The sequence below is a fragment of the Sarcophilus harrisii genome, chromosome 6 (genome assembly GCF_902635505.1).
Source record: "Sarcophilus harrisii chromosome 6, mSarHar1.11, whole genome shotgun sequence".
In the NCBI taxonomy this organism is placed as follows: Eukaryota; Metazoa; Chordata; class Mammalia; order Dasyuromorphia; family Dasyuridae; genus Sarcophilus; species Sarcophilus harrisii.
The window spans coordinates 233,263,046-233,278,393 of NC_045431.1; the positions used below are offsets into that span (position 1 = coordinate 233,263,046).

At 40.7% G+C, this 15,348-nt stretch overlaps 1 protein-coding gene across 1 annotated transcript in view; it reads right to left on the reverse strand.

The window, feature by feature from the left end:
• Positions 1-606: 606 nt before the first annotated feature.
• The window catches only part of AGBL2 (ATP/GTP binding protein like 2), a 60,127-nt gene continuing 45,385 nt past the window's right edge, over positions 607-15,348 (reverse strand). The window contains 7 exon segments of the mRNA XM_031943134.1: positions 607-1,498; positions 1,501-1,678; positions 4,622-4,661; positions 7,853-8,068; positions 10,540-10,612; positions 12,879-12,974; positions 13,645-13,764. Of these exon segments, the coding sequence (XP_031798994.1) occupies positions 1,415-1,498; positions 1,501-1,678; positions 4,622-4,661; positions 7,853-8,068; positions 10,540-10,612; positions 12,879-12,974; positions 13,645-13,764 (807 nt within the window). The 3' untranslated portion in view covers positions 607-1,414.

The following is a 15,348-nucleotide window of genomic DNA, read 5'->3' on the forward strand; positions in this document are numbered from 1 at the left end:
TTGTTTACATGTAATTGAGAATTTTCAAAATTTCATCCTTTCTCCCTTTTTTCACTTTGTTTTGCTTTTCCTTTCTCTTCTCACATACCTTTTGCTCTTTTCATTTTATCTTTTTTCTCTTCCTCTCATCTTCCCATCTCTCCAAGTCTTAGTATTCCCATTCCCTTCCTTTCAAATTGGTAACTGGAGGCAATAAGAGAGGAGCCAAGCCTTTCTCCAAATCATTCTTAAGTGATCCATAAATACTGTGGGTAATGACGATCCCAAGCCACACTTTGGTAACTAAGTGGCTAAATTTTCCATAATGCCCCCTTACAATTTGTCAGCATTGTTAACTTATTTGGGGCACTAGGAAGAACAGTGGATAGAGTGCCCGGCCTAGCCTCAAACACCATAGCTGTGTGACCCTTGGCATTTAACCATGTTTCAGTTTTGTCATCTGTAAAATGAGCTGGAGAAGGAAATGGCAAACCACTCTTTGCCAAGAAAACCCCAAATGGAGTCATGACGAATTAGAACTGAACACAAAAATTAACATTATATAGTCCTTAGTACATTTCAGTGCTTCATATTAAATTGGCATTAAATAGGTTAACAAAAACAGTATTTAGAAGCAAAACAGGACTTTATTAAGGAAAAAGGACAGAGATGGCTTACTGCCCGAAAGAATCAGCCGCATTTAACAGGAAAATGCAGTGTGATAAGAAAAATACATTTCCTGGGGGAAACAGTGTTTGTCAAAAATATAAATGATGGATCATCAAATGGAAATGACTTTCTTGGTCGTCTTCAAGCAGAATTTGTGGTGGGAATTGGATTTGCTTGGAAATACAGAGAACAGCAAGGGTTAATGTGGAGTCAAAGTTGTGACATCAGATTCCACTTTCAAAAGATCCTTGTTTGCTTAGTTGGAAAGATGAAGGTCCTCATGAAGGCTCTTGAGAAAAGTCCTGTGCCCCAAACCCTCACTTTGGGGGAAAAGACACAGACATTGGAGATGAGAATGTTATGAAAAATAGAGGAAAAAAAAAAAGCAAAACACAAAATTAAGTGACATTTGTTTGGATCAATCCTAGAGATTCTTGCAGAGAAGTCTCTTCCCCATCCTGCCGCCTTCTCCACCCAGAATCTTGAGTTTCAGAAAAATTCCAGCATTAGAGAAGATTACAAATTGGATCCTTTTTGCTTTACGTTAGCCTGGTATCAAGTGAGAAAAGTTGCCTGTGATTTTTCATTTTGAGTTAGTCCAAGCAGCAGTGGTGGCAAGTGAAATTTGCCTTGCTCTTTCTGTCCTTTGTAATTTGCCTTGCCGATGTTCGTAAGCTTGTGGACTGAAGCATTCCTTCGGAAGGCATCCTTTTGCCGTGCCGTCAGTGAGAGTCTTAATTCTGAGAAGTTAGAATCTTATGAGAAGTTAATGATATTCAAGGAATTCATTGTCCTTTTGAATTCTTTTTTGGATATCAGTGAAGGTTTGAAGCCATGTTTTCTTTTTGCTTTAAGCTTTCCCCTTTCTCCAAGAAGAGTGTGCTGATCTTTCTTGGTCAGGTTAGGCCTTCCAGGAAGTTTCCATTTGTTTTTCTTCCGTTTCCTTTTTACAGGGAGCTTAGGGGTCAGAGAGAAAGTTTTGTCCAGCAACATGGACATCGACGTGACTTTTGGAATCCAGCACAGCGACCTGATAAAAAGGCATAAAAAATTCTTTCAGCCTTACTGGGTTCATTTTCACTGTAGCCATCCCATCTCCCATATGACATCGAGGTCCTGTCCAAACCTGCCTTTTCATAGGGGTGAGAGGTGGGAATGGGGAGAGCTTTATCTTGAAGGAAATGCTGGCCTTCACACTTGAAACCATAGTAAGACTCTAAAAGACTTCCCTTTCCCCACCTCCTCTCCTAGGAGACTACTCTCGGAAACCTCAGACTAATCTGATTTGGGCATGTTAACTTTGTTGCCTGCACAGAATTTTTTCAGTATTTAGAACTAGAAAGGGCCTTAGACTTGACCTAGCCTAATCCCCTCATTTTGTAGAGGAATAAATGGAGACTCGGTGAGATAAAACATCAGACCACAGATTCAATGCTCTTTCCAGTGGACAAGTTTTCCCCTTGTTTCTTATGAGATCCTACTTGATAGGAACATTTCAGCAGATTTCTAAAGATTAGAATAGAAATGAAATTGCCTCTGCTAAGAAGGAGCTCCACGTGATCATCAGGCTTCCATATTGTGAAAAAGTTGGATAAATACACATTAACCCATTGAAAAGTTTTTTAAGTTCTGAGGAGGTACTTGTAAATTTTCCCCAGTCTTATGGATAAGAGGTTGCTGAACAGAGCCTCGAAAAGAATGCTCTCTTCCTTGCTCAGATTATTAAAATGAGGGGTGATGGAGGGCGGCTCCAACAACTGAGAGACCAGCAAGACCCTAGCCAGTATCAACCCATTGAAAATGCCTGAATTAAGAGTTGACCATATGAAACCACAGCCAATTGTTGGGTGCTATTAGTAAATAGTAGGTTGAACAATATACAATTAGGTACCACTGGAGTAAGACATGAATCATTTATTACTGAAAGCCTTTGGATGGCATGCCATCCCAAGTATAGATATATAGCATCAATCTCCAGGAAAAGGGCAAATCTACAGGTATAACTAAAGTAGTCATCCGTGTAAAAAATGTCTCCTGTTCCCAAGCCTGGGCTGTAATCTTTTCAATGGAAGTAGCAAGGAACCTGGGCTTTAAGAAAATGTTGGGGTTAGGGTTCAAGTCATACATTTCCCCTATCCAGAACACTGGGATTTGGAGCAGGAAAAGGGATCCTTGATCACCTATCAAGCCTTCTAAACTGAAGACAATGGAAGTAGAGAACTTGGGAAGATAATCTCTTGTGAAACGGTTTTGTTAGCAGGTGTAACAAAAGTCTAGGGCGGTTGGTGCCGGATTGGGTTACTTTAAATGAGGAATCTAAGGTAATGCTAAGATCTATAAAAAAAAATTCTTGAAGGAAAATTTCAGAAATGACAAAGACCCTGAGGGTCTGGGAAGAAGAGCCCCAAACACCATAATTTTCTTGAAATTAGAAAAAAATTTGAAGGATAGAAAACTTAATCCTTGAGCACATTAAAGGATATGGGATTAAGATGTATGAGTGAGTGCCATGCTGAGTACACTAATATTTAGACATATTCCAGATCAGAAAGGGCTTCTGGAATAAAATTACCATAGAACCAATGGGGATTTAACACTAGGTTGTTTTATATTCTTAAAACTCCAGGACCCAGGGGCTCCATGAACCAAGTTTTCCATCTGTTACTGGAAGACAAAAGCTTCCTACAAATTTTTTTAAGTGGCGGGAGGAGAAGCTTCTAAAGGACTAGTTTCCCACTGAAAAATGTTATGGGTCCACTTGGTACAGATTCTTTTTCCCATTTACAGCTGAGAAAAGCATCCAGGGGGAAAATGATTTGTTCAACTGTGAATAGATTTGTTCAACTGTGACTAGATTGGTAAAGGAACCAAGACTTGGAAGAAGGGAGAGTTGGTTCCAAGGTGATGATGCCTTTTTGCATATTTTATATGGGATAATGCAAGCCCAAGCAAACAGATTGCATATGAGGTTTTGGAGAGGGACAATATCCATTCTCAAATCACACAGACTCCTGCATTCTTGATTCTGGAGTTGTGAATTTGTATAGCAAGTCCCAGGATAGGGAGAAGCCTTTTGAATACAGGTTCTAAAAAATCTTGGAAACAAAGTCATCACAAAATAATTTATTGGTTGTCTTAATACAGAAAACAGTAACTTTTCCCCACAACCCACTACCTATATAATATACATTATATATATAAACATTTTACTCAACTACCAGTAATTTGCCTTATTGGGATTTCTGACTAGGAGTATATTCTAACACAATAATGCCTAATTGCTGCAAGTACTGTCTCCTTCCTGCCACATAGACATTTTCATGATCCACCATTCAGTTTCCTGCCATCTTTAAGTCTCTGGTTAGCATCACATGTTCAGCATCACAAGCTCAGCTGCTGGTGCCCACTGTGGTTTTCCCTGTCTCATATGGATGATATTTGCATTACTGGATCATGCAGGAAAATCCTGAGGCTTGGATGCTGTGGGTTGCAATCCAGTATAGTAGTTATTAACCAGCAGAGAGAGTAATTAGTACCCAGTATTTTAACACTGTAACTTATAATCTCATAAAAGGATATTAAGTAATGGTGGTAATTGATGCTTTTCTTCTATATGGTATTTCATATTTTTAAAAGTACTTTCACGTACATTATTGAAATTGATCCTACCATATGAGGTAGTAGATGGATATTAAGAGTTAAGTAAAATAGCTACTTTTCAGCAGGGTGGTGACCGGAGCCTTTTGTCTCCTGCCGTAGTGCCTTTCCACTGTGTCATTGGTAGTCACTGCTAAGATCAAGAGCGATGTTTGGAATATTTTTTTCAACTGACCAGAAGTTAAATCACACTTGATCTCTCACATGGTAGACATGATAAATGTTCAATGGAATTATGGGGGATTACTTGGGCTAGCCATGGGCAATAATTACTATGAGTGCAAGTTTAATCTTCTCACGTATATCTCTGTAGTACCTGGGTGTTATAGATGAAGTTTGTGATGGTATCCACTTCCCTGGATGGAGTTGAAGAAAGGAGACAGATTTGATTAACATGGAGAAACAAACCAAAACTTTGCATTGCCTCTTCTATAAAATACAGTGCACCATATGCTCCCAGATCCTTTGGACTAGACTTGTGATAGGCGAGAAATAAGCTTCTTCCAATGATGAACATCATAATAGGTTGAAAGAAAAATCTTTTAGTCTTAGGCCTGTCCTTTTGGCACCGTTCCAAAAGAGCAATTTATTTATTGTGACAGCACTTAACTCTACAGTACTAGACATATGGTAGATGTTCAATTCATGTTTTGTTCACTAAACTATTGTTCACCTCATATATACTGGGCACTGCTTGGGAGAATGGGGAAAAGGAATAAAATTATTAGGAAATAGTTGCTATCCTGAGGGAAGTTACAATGAAAGTCATCTCAGGATTCTAGTCTCTACCCATTTTTTTAGAGGATGGCTACTCAAATCTTCCACTTTTTTTTAGCTTAAAGATTAGCAACAGGGCTTGTATATCTCTACATGTTGCACCTTAGTATATGGAAAAGAGAATTTGAACCCATTAATTTGATATCATGATACCATTTCCCCCCCTGTATTCGTAATAGGGGCCCTATAGCGTTTCTGACAAAAAAAGCCCTTAGTGCACTAGGCACTGAAATATTCCAGGGTTGGAGGGGGAGGAGAATAAGCTTTTAAATGGGCAGAACACCAAGTCCTAGCTTTTCCAAGATTCCTTGAGGACTCTGTTTTTATTATGACGGACCAAACCATAGTCCTCACTGGCTGTAGAGCTGGAAGGAGCCTTAGAGATCTTGTCCAACCCCTCATTTTACAGAGGAGGAAACATCCAAAAAAATGAAGGGCCTTGCCTCCAGTCACACAATTAGGAAGCAAGCAGAGCTGGAATTAAAACGGAGGCCTTTCCTGAAGCTCTGAGGGCCTGCTACAGACCTTGCAGGGAATACTTCCATGTGATTAGCCCCTCTTCTAATTATATATGCTATGAAATGGCAAAATGATACTTCCTTTCACTGTTGATTTGTTATCTTGTGGCTTACAGGTAAAAATAAGGATACTCAAAGATATCAGCCTAAAGAAGACGGTGCACTGATGGGAAAGCATGGAGCAAGGATGATTAAGGGCATGAAGTTTGAACCAAGCCAAGAGGTAACTAAAATCACTTGGAGAAAAAGAAACTTGAGGTTATTAGCAGCAGCAGTTCTAGCCAAGGAAACTAGAAAATAGCTTGAGTTAGCTAATATAAACTGAACATGACCTTTGTGAATCTGGGAAAGAGATTTCTGGTCAGAGAACTGAGGGATTAAGATGCAACCGGGCCAGATGGCTGGGGAGAAAGGAATTCTGACCTGACCTTGGGAATTTACTCAGAAAGGCCCTTTGTTTTCCTTAAAAACCAAGAATTGAGATTTAAGAGGAAGGCAGACAGACTTGGTGTCAAGCACTGTATCGGCCTGGACTCAAATGGTTTCATGGCTGGAGAAGACAGGGTTCTGAGGGGTACTATTGCCACAAAATCCCAGACACTTATGTGTCTCACATAAACGTCCTCACCTCTTGTGGACATCTGACTTGCCTAGTATGTTCTGAACCCATAGCTGATTCCACAAGCTATACATAGGAGTTCATGAAAAGACCATTCTAGTCACATTTCCCTTCTAAAATATTAACTCTGCAAGTAGATGTCGAGGGAAAAAAAGGCAGAGAAGCAAGAGTCGTGGGCCTGGACAGTCAGTGGGTACATAAGGAAGTTCTAGGGAAATAAGTGGGGTTGCCTGGGCTGGTGCCAAAGCAGGTGCCATCGGGGCTGTGTGTGCCTGTGTGTCCTGGCCAGCCCCGGCTGCCTAGAGGGGGAGTGTGAGAGGGGAGCTGCAGAGAGGAAGTTGGGAATCTTAGGCCCTAAAACAGCCAATGCGGCTTCTCTGTTTCAGGGTCACTACCAGAGGGAGATATCCTCATCTGCACTGGGTGAGGGAATGGTTCACCTCTGCTTTTTCCCCTTAACCCAATCTTGGTCCCTCTCCTTCCCTCCTGACAATGGGAGGAAGCCCTAATTAAGTTGAGGGTAGTGAAGGAACCTCTATGTCGATTGCTTTCCTTCCTTCCCAGTTCTCTCCCCCTTTCCCCCCAAAAAAATCTTGTTTTTTTTTTTGTTGTTGTTTTGCTGAGGCAATTGGTGTTAAGTGACTTGGCCAGGGTCGCACAGCTAGGAAGTGTTAAGTGTCTGAGGCCAGATTTGAACTCAGGTCCTCGACTAGCTGCCCCCAATCTCATTTTGAAAGAATTTCCCCCTTGTAGAAACAGAAGTATTCTGTTAGCTGCTATAGTCTGTAGGCCAAAGCATAGCCTAAGCTGTAAATAAATCCCTTTTCTTTCAGATACCCTGAACAGAAATGCTCTTTGTTTTCCAAAAAATATCAGGTGACCGGTTAAGAATATTCCATTTCTCAAAATACAGAAGGATAAGTCTATCTAGGTTAACCTATGCCCTTTCACCCCAGAATTTACAAGTGCAGTCAGTATAGTTCAAACCAAAAAGTTTTATGGAACAAATTATTTTCAGAAACACCGACCTAGTTCTGCAGTCTCATGTGACAAACTAGGAAACTGGCATCGAGGGAGGTGATTAGTGCCGATTCTTACAAATAAAGCAGATAGGGGAGCCACGGATTTGCAGCTTAGCATCCAGTCCAAGTGAGGCTCTGAGGGCTCGGCCACGCTCACAGAACTACTTAATAGGAGCAGCATTCTGAGGACCAGGCTCTTCCCCAGTCCTAGTTCCCAAGGCCAATCACTCACACCTCCACTGCCTCTCAAGGGCCAAGGCCAGTAGACAGAAGCACTCACCGTCCTTAACTAGAGACTGGCCAACCCTCTTTGAGCAGACCAGGAAGTCTGTGAGCAGGCATCTTATTTCTCCCTGTCTTTCTCCCTTTAGGGGCCCCATCCTTGGAGTGTGTGGGGTGCTCAGATACCTGGAGCTGCTCTTGATGGACAACTCATGTGTTATTTAGAGTCCGAGGAAGCTGCCCGAGGCCACAGAGATGAAGGAACTTATGGTCCCCGGTGCCTCGGCCAGCATATGGCAAAGCCGAGTCCTGGGACCAAAGCTTGCCAATCCCAAGGTTGGTCCTTGGTCCGCTATGGCACACGCTCTTTCGTCCTGTGACATAATTACCTTGCTGAATCAGATTACGCAAAGCCGCCTGTTTCTCACAGCCCTCCTGGCTCAGCTGCAGAAAGCCTGGAGGCGAGTACTGCTTAATTGCTACAGGAGTCTTGCTTCTTTCTGGAGGCACCGACGTGACGAGTGCCAGCTGATGATGGTTGATGTCTTGCTTCGTTAATAGACAGTTTTGGTACCTGCCCATCTTTTCCTTCCACGGATATGCTACTAAGAAACAAACAGAAACGTCACCTGTACCACCGGCTGCTGATTGGGAACAAAGCCCAGAACAGGTCAGAGAACGGCGGCTCTCATACAAGGCCAGTCTTTTGTGCAAAGAAAACTGGAGTGCAAAGAAAACTGTCTTCCTTGGAGACAAGAAAACCATACTCTGAGGGCATGTGAGAAGCCTACGAAATTCGCCCATTGCAATAATACAAATCCTTCTCAGCTTCCCAACCAAACTTTCTGAGCACACAGTGAAAGGCACTGTGACCTGGGCATTCCAGAGCAGACGGACATCTAGCAGTACCCCATGGCTGAAAACCCTTTTTTATAAAAAAGGCAAAATCTAGTTGGAAAAAAAGACAAAACTTTTGTTCTCGCTAAGAATATGTCTAAATCAGACCACCACATCTAAAGTTCTGGTCAAAAAGGTTTTTTCACTTTACATACAGACACATATATGTATATTTAAGTCTTCAGACCAACTTTTCTGAAAATTGGGGTTCACAGATGGTGGGTAGGGCCATGTGGTCCAAACAGTGAAGCTTCTGCTATTGGTGTTCCCCTGAGATTCAGAATAAAGACATGGATTTTCCAACCCTTTCTTAAAAAAAATAATTTTTTTTATTAAAAGTGAACTTAAAACAATAATTAGATTTAATGATGATATACATGGAACAAGACTTGCAGGTACAATTTAGCACCTTTCATTCACTCATACATATTCTATTCATTCCTAAATAGAAACAAAGTCCAAGGTACAGTTTGGCCCTTTTTTCCCTTTTCTCCTTCTATGAACTTGAATTTATTTCTTCACTTCTCTAGGTCTCAGTTTTCTCATCAGTAAATGAGGGGATCATCCTCATCCCCTTAAGAGTACATATGCAGTGTAGCATGGGGGCTACTGGAGTTGTGTAGGCTCACTGAAGGATGGATCTTGGAGACAAGACGAGTTTACATCCGTTTTTACTCAATTAGAAAAAGCAACCATTTTCTCCACCTTCACTTTAGCCTGTCTTCTGATCAATAAGCATCAAAGAATAATAGTTGGGAAATTTCCCATCAGTTCTCCTTTATGTAAGATTAAAAAAAAAAAAAGCAAAGTTATAGCTCTTTCCTTAGGCCAAAATACAAAGAACATGTTTTCTTATGATTATCTTTGTCTTTTTAAAAGAAGTAACAGTTGGCAGCTTTCCTAAAAGGGTAGTATGATTTGACATGGCCATTCAGTGATCCTTCAAGTCTAGTCCAGTTTCCTTTCCCTTTTAACAAATTTCATCTAAAAGTTTCTTAGCCCTGACAGAATCTGGGAGCAAGCAGTCTGGGAAACCACTGTTGTTGCTCTGGCAGCCCTTGGGGCTCTCCATCCTTTGTTCCAAGAACTGAACAAGTTTTTTCTTGTATTTGGATGGCCACCCACCTCTAACCACTAGCCAACCAGTCAGCAGTAGGGGAGGAGAGAGAAAGGGGGAAAGTCAGAGGACAGAGATTGAGCAAGAAGAATGAGACAAGGAATTACACAAGGCTCAACAGATGTGGTAGGAAAAGAAGGCAAACAAACTAAACTTGGAAGAAGCTGCAGAGGTCAGTGGTCATTTCTTACCCTGATTTTGGTGGTATTGTTTAATTCTGTATGATTGCTCTTGGAATACTTGAGAGGATATGCTCAAATGAAAAAGAGTCACCTTTTCAATAGGAATGTTACACAACAGGTAAAATATAAGTTTAAATAAATAGGAAATTATAAATTTACGGTGTTAACTACTAGGTTAGGGAAGGGGGAAGCTGAATGTAGAATTTTAAGTCATAAAAACAATTACATTATTTTCCAGCATAATAGAAGGAAGGTTAAAGTATGAATAGTATATGAGTTACTCATGGTATTTGAATTGTTTATTCTGTTTAAATGTCTACCTTGCTTTAAGCAAAGCTGCACAAGATAATTTGACCTATGAAAAAGAAGAACCTAGGAAATGGGATGATTAGTAACTAGAGAGGAGGATTTATTTTAGGATTCTTGTAAGTAGCATACTTTCTAAATACATATGACTTGATGATACACAAAAATTTGATTTTATAGGAAATGATATATTACATAAAGTGAGATAGACTTCTAATAGGAATTCAGTAAACATGCATTTCAATTCCCAAGAAGGAAATTTTTATGTCCATCATGGTCACATTTAGTTTGATGGAAAATAATCCATAAGCTATAATTCTGGGAAATATATAGATGGATTAAAAACAAAAATACAATCAATATAGAATAAGTCCACCGTGGTACACGAGCATAATTCCTCCCAGGTTACGTAATATATCCCAAACCACCTACCACAAAACACCCATGGGGTAATATAATGCACAGCATCAGAGTCCTGTGGATATAAGTATGTGAAAGGAATTCTGGGACAGAAAGAAGACTTGAGATGTCTTGTTTGTGGAGTGTCTGCTCTCAGACCCTTTTTGCTCCATACCTGAAGTGACTTCGTGAGTGCTGGTTGGGCCCTTCTTCCGAGGTTCTGGAATTTTAAAACCTGGTTTCTTGCTCTATGTAAACAAAATAATTGAAGACGGAATTCACTTCACATTGAAGTCCCTACCTGTCAGTGATGCTTTCCCTCCCAGATTTCTCTTTAGCATGGACTGAACTTCTCCTTCCCAAGATCCCTTTGAATCACAGGGATCAGTAGCCCTTTGTTAGTCTGTGCCCCCAGAGCCTAGTAGTAGTTCACATGTAGTAGGTTCTTAATTGATAACTTCTCAATTAAACTCAAATAAATGCAGCCTCTTACAGCTAGAGATAGAAGGGGTTGCCATCTAGTTACTGAGAAGCACTTGCATTTTTCTCAAATATTTGCTATTCAATATACTTTCCAACGTGTCTTAAACTTTATGATTCCCAGACAAAAGGCACCTCAAGGATTGGCACAGGGAAATGGTACAATCTTATTCACAAGGATCTGGGAAGATGGGTCTGAGGCAACAGTTTAAAACTAGACTCTTAAAAACTGGCTGTAGAAATGATAGCAAAGAGAAGAGGAAGAATTTTCACTTGGGGAAAGAAAGAAGTCACCCCTTATGTTTTCATGAAAGCTTTGAATAATTTAAAGGCCTAAATAACTCTTAGGGTGTCATAGTTATAAGTCAGAATGGTGAAAGCATGATAAATGTGGCAATATGTTTGGAAAAACTGTACATGTGTAACCTATATTGGATTATTTGTAGTCTAGGGAGGGGGAAGGTGAGAAGGGAGAAAAACTTGGAATACAAGGTTTTGCAGGGATGAATGTTGAAAACTATCTTTGCATGTGTTTGGAAAAATAAAAAGCTATTTTTTTTTTTAAAGAACAATGCTAGAAAAGCCTTAGGAAGGCCAATCTCTGCAGTGGCTGTGGGCCATCCATCTGTGTATCCACACAAGGCCTGACAAGGCTTGTGCCCACTGGCTGCTGTTTATGTCTGTGCGAAAAGCACTGTCCTCATGGGGCTATGATGAACAGCATGGGTTCTGGGGCGTTAACCAGAGGAGACCTGGCCCTCATCTTGCCTCTCTGACATTTGATGGGGATGACCACAGGCTATTTCAACTCTGTGAGTCCTAGTTGATCAGGGAAATCAGAGATAACGTGCCTGTTGAATTTACTTAGCAAAACTCTTGTTGAGACAAAATGAGAAAACACATGTCATTGATATCAGCCATAAAGCATTATCTGTTGCCCCCTTTTCCCTTACAGGCTGCTTGGCTGTGAGGCTGTCTGTCTCTGGAAGATGGTCATTAAGTACTTAAAGAGTGCAAATCAACTTGGTCAGAACATAATTTGGAACATCAACCTGGTCCCCATTCTCAAATTTCATTAAAAAGACAGATGTAAACAAATTTTAGCTTCTCCACTCTTTGAGGTGAAGTACCTGGGACTTATCTTTATTCCTAATCAGGGATATGATGGGCAGTTTTGGTTGGGTGAAGGAGCTATCATAGTTTCTTTTCTTTAAATGCAGTTTTAAAAAATGATACACAAAATAATTAGTTTCATTTAATTAAGTGTGATTAGTTTGAAAATACACATATGCCATTTAAAATACAAATCAATACCCTGTGATGGTCTAACATTGTTAGGAGGGTGAGACACAGAACAGGAGACCATAGGAGAGGTGCTCCAGGTGTATATATGGGCATCCTGGCAGCCTGAGCCTTTTCCTGGCCTCGGAGGAGAGATGACAAAAGGAACCCCCTTCCTTTCAAGTGAGAGAATTACAAGTGCTGAACACAGCATTCGTTGTCAGACTTAACTGATGTTGATTAGTTTTACTGAATTGTTTTTTTTTTCTTTATTACAAGAAGGAAAGAGGGATAGATAGATAGATAGAAAGGAAAATGGTATAAAAATAAAAGCTATCAATAAATTAAAAAAAAAAAGTAAAGGGAGCTATTAATATAAACTAGTGCCATGCCTCGGATTCCCAGGAACAGCATTTGAATGAGGTCTGCCTCATTCTGGCTGCCCATACTTTAGTTTCCAGAATCAGTTAATTTCCTGGGAGTCTTCCTTAAAAGGAAGATTTCAGTTCAGGGTTCAGCCTGGCTCAGCTCGGCCGTTCCCTCCCTTGGGGGATTCTGGGAAACTTCCTTCCTGAGTCAGAGCGGGGAAGGGGGGGCGTCCTATGCCAGAGGAGCTGCTGATGCTCCCTCACCTTCTTTGGTAGTGTGGTGAGGAGAGCACTTTGGAAGCCTTAAAGCCCCAGAGAATTGGGGGGGGGGGAGCTTTTCAAGCCGAACATGTTTTGTGGAGAAATGCACTAGCCCTAATCTTACCTCGTTAAACTTTGAGTTCTCATTTTTCACTCGGGCTTCTGGACCTTTGAGAAAGCCTGGCGGTTTTTTCAGCATGGCAGTAAATTCTGTTTTTTCCTAATATAATTGATTGGAAATAAAATGTCTTAAATTAACCTAAAACATACACACATTCCTAATTTGATATTTGAATCTCTGCCATTTTGATCACTGAAAAGTGAGATGAGAAAAGGTCACAATGAGTCTTAGAGGCTCTGGCAGGGCAGGAGGAAGGCAGGCCAGTGTTCCCCAGCCCTAGCTTTATCAGAACAGTGTCCTTGGGACCCAGCCTGCAGACAAAGGCCAAACTTGCCACACCCGGGGGGGGGAGGGGGACCAGGGCTGGCTGAAGAAAGAAGTATCTAGGGGCTTTGATGGAAATCTGATCCAGAGGTGCCAGGAGAATCCCCTCACCAAGGATGGGATTCTGGGCCCAAGAGTCATCCCATTAGTCCACAGATAAGTTCTGCTTCTAGAACTGATTTTTTTTTTTTTTAATGTAAGGAAACCCCTTTATGTAACTGATAGCAAAGCACAAATTAGAGGATAAATCTATGTGGACATAAGGAGTGCAGACCCTGTGGAGTGAAGGAGTTCTCCCTCTGGGGGGGCCATAGCTGGAGTCACCTGAGAGAGTTTGAGATCTTACCCCCAGGGAAAGCTCCTCCAGGTCTTTAGCTGTGAAACTAGCTGGAGTTGGAGCAGGCTGGTCCGTACCTGCCTTCCAATGCATGGGTGCCTTCCTTACCTGGCTATCATCAGCTAGCTTACTCTCCTGGATTGCCCTGTGCTTCTGGTGCAGCTCATTTCTTTGCTTCTTCGTCTCCAGAGGCTTCTTTTTCTTCTTTTGCTTTTTCTTCATTTCAAGCTACTCCAGAAAAAGAAAAGAGAAGCATTTTCAAGCATTTTCCATCCTACCACTAAGGACCATCTGCCCGGCACTTCCTTTTGAAACACCTTCTCCTCCCTCTGACAACACAACCAATAGAAGGAGCATCAGAGGGACATGAGTCCATGTGGTTCTGGAGGGTTTGCTAAAGTCCACGCTCTTCTTTAAAAAGGTAAATGGTTCTCCAGTGATAATTGGTCAAAGGTATGAACAGACAATTTTCAAACAAAGAAATAAAAGCCATTTCTAGTTATATGGGGAAAAAATGCTCTAACTCACTATTGAGCAGAGAAATGCAAATTAAGACAACTCTGAGATACCGCCACACACCTCTCAGATTGGCTAAGATGACAGGAAAAAATAATGATGCATGTTGGAGGGGATGTGGGAAAACCGGGACACTAATACATTGTTGGTGGAGTTGTGAATGGATCCAACCATTCTGGAGAGCAATTTGGAACCATGCTCAAAAAGTTATTAAACTGTGCATACCCTTTGATCCAGCAGTGTCTCTACTGAGCTGTATCCCAAAAAGATCATAAAAAGGGAAAAGACCCGCATGTGCAAAAATGTAGCAGCCCTTTCTACAATAGAAGGAATTGGAAACTGAGTGGATGCCCATCTGATAAACTGATGCTTAGTGATGTGAGCAGAACCAGGAGATCATTGTACACAATAACAAGATTATGTGATGATCAACTGTGATGGACTTGGTTTTCTCAACAATGCAATTCAAAGCTATTCCAATAGACTTGGGGTGGAAAATGCTATTCACATCCAGAAAGAAAACTAGGGAGACTGAATGTGGATTGAAGAATACTATTTTCATCTTTTTGGTTTTTTTTTTTCTTTCTTGTGTTTTTCTCCTCGTGTTTTTTTCCGCTTTTGGTCTGATTTTTCTTGTACAACATGACAAATATGAAAATATGTTTAAAAGAATTGCACATATTTAACCTATATCAGATTTCTTGATGTCTTGGAGAGGGGGGAGATAAGGGAAATAGGGAGAAAAATTTGGAATACAAAGTCTTATAAAAAATGAATGTTGAAAACTACCTTTACATGTGTTTGGAAAAATAAAATATTATTGATGAAAAAAAGCGTAAGACAGTTTGGGATTTAAGAGCAGGGGAAGATCTGTTTTTATCTTTATTGCATAGTATAATGCTCTGCATGGAGTAATAGCTTAATAAATGCTTGTTGAATTTGTCCAAAAAAATTTTAAATTTGTTGAATTTCTTACCAACCAACAGTTGGAGAAATACTATGAAGGGATCCCTCTAAAACATAACAAATGGTCCACTAATATTTATTTGATGACCTTCGAGAAGATGAAACTTACTCTTGGCCACTCAGTCAACTAGAATTTACTATGTGCCAGACACTGTGCTAAATGCTGGGAAGATAAGGGTAAGTAGCTCCCAGCCTAATGAGGAGAAAACGTGCAAACAATGATCTACAGAGATCTAGACAGTGTGAGCTGAGATGATCAGCAGAGGGAAGGAGCTAACATTAGGAAACTAGGATTTGATCTGGGCCTTGTAGGAGAACTAGGGAAGCCAG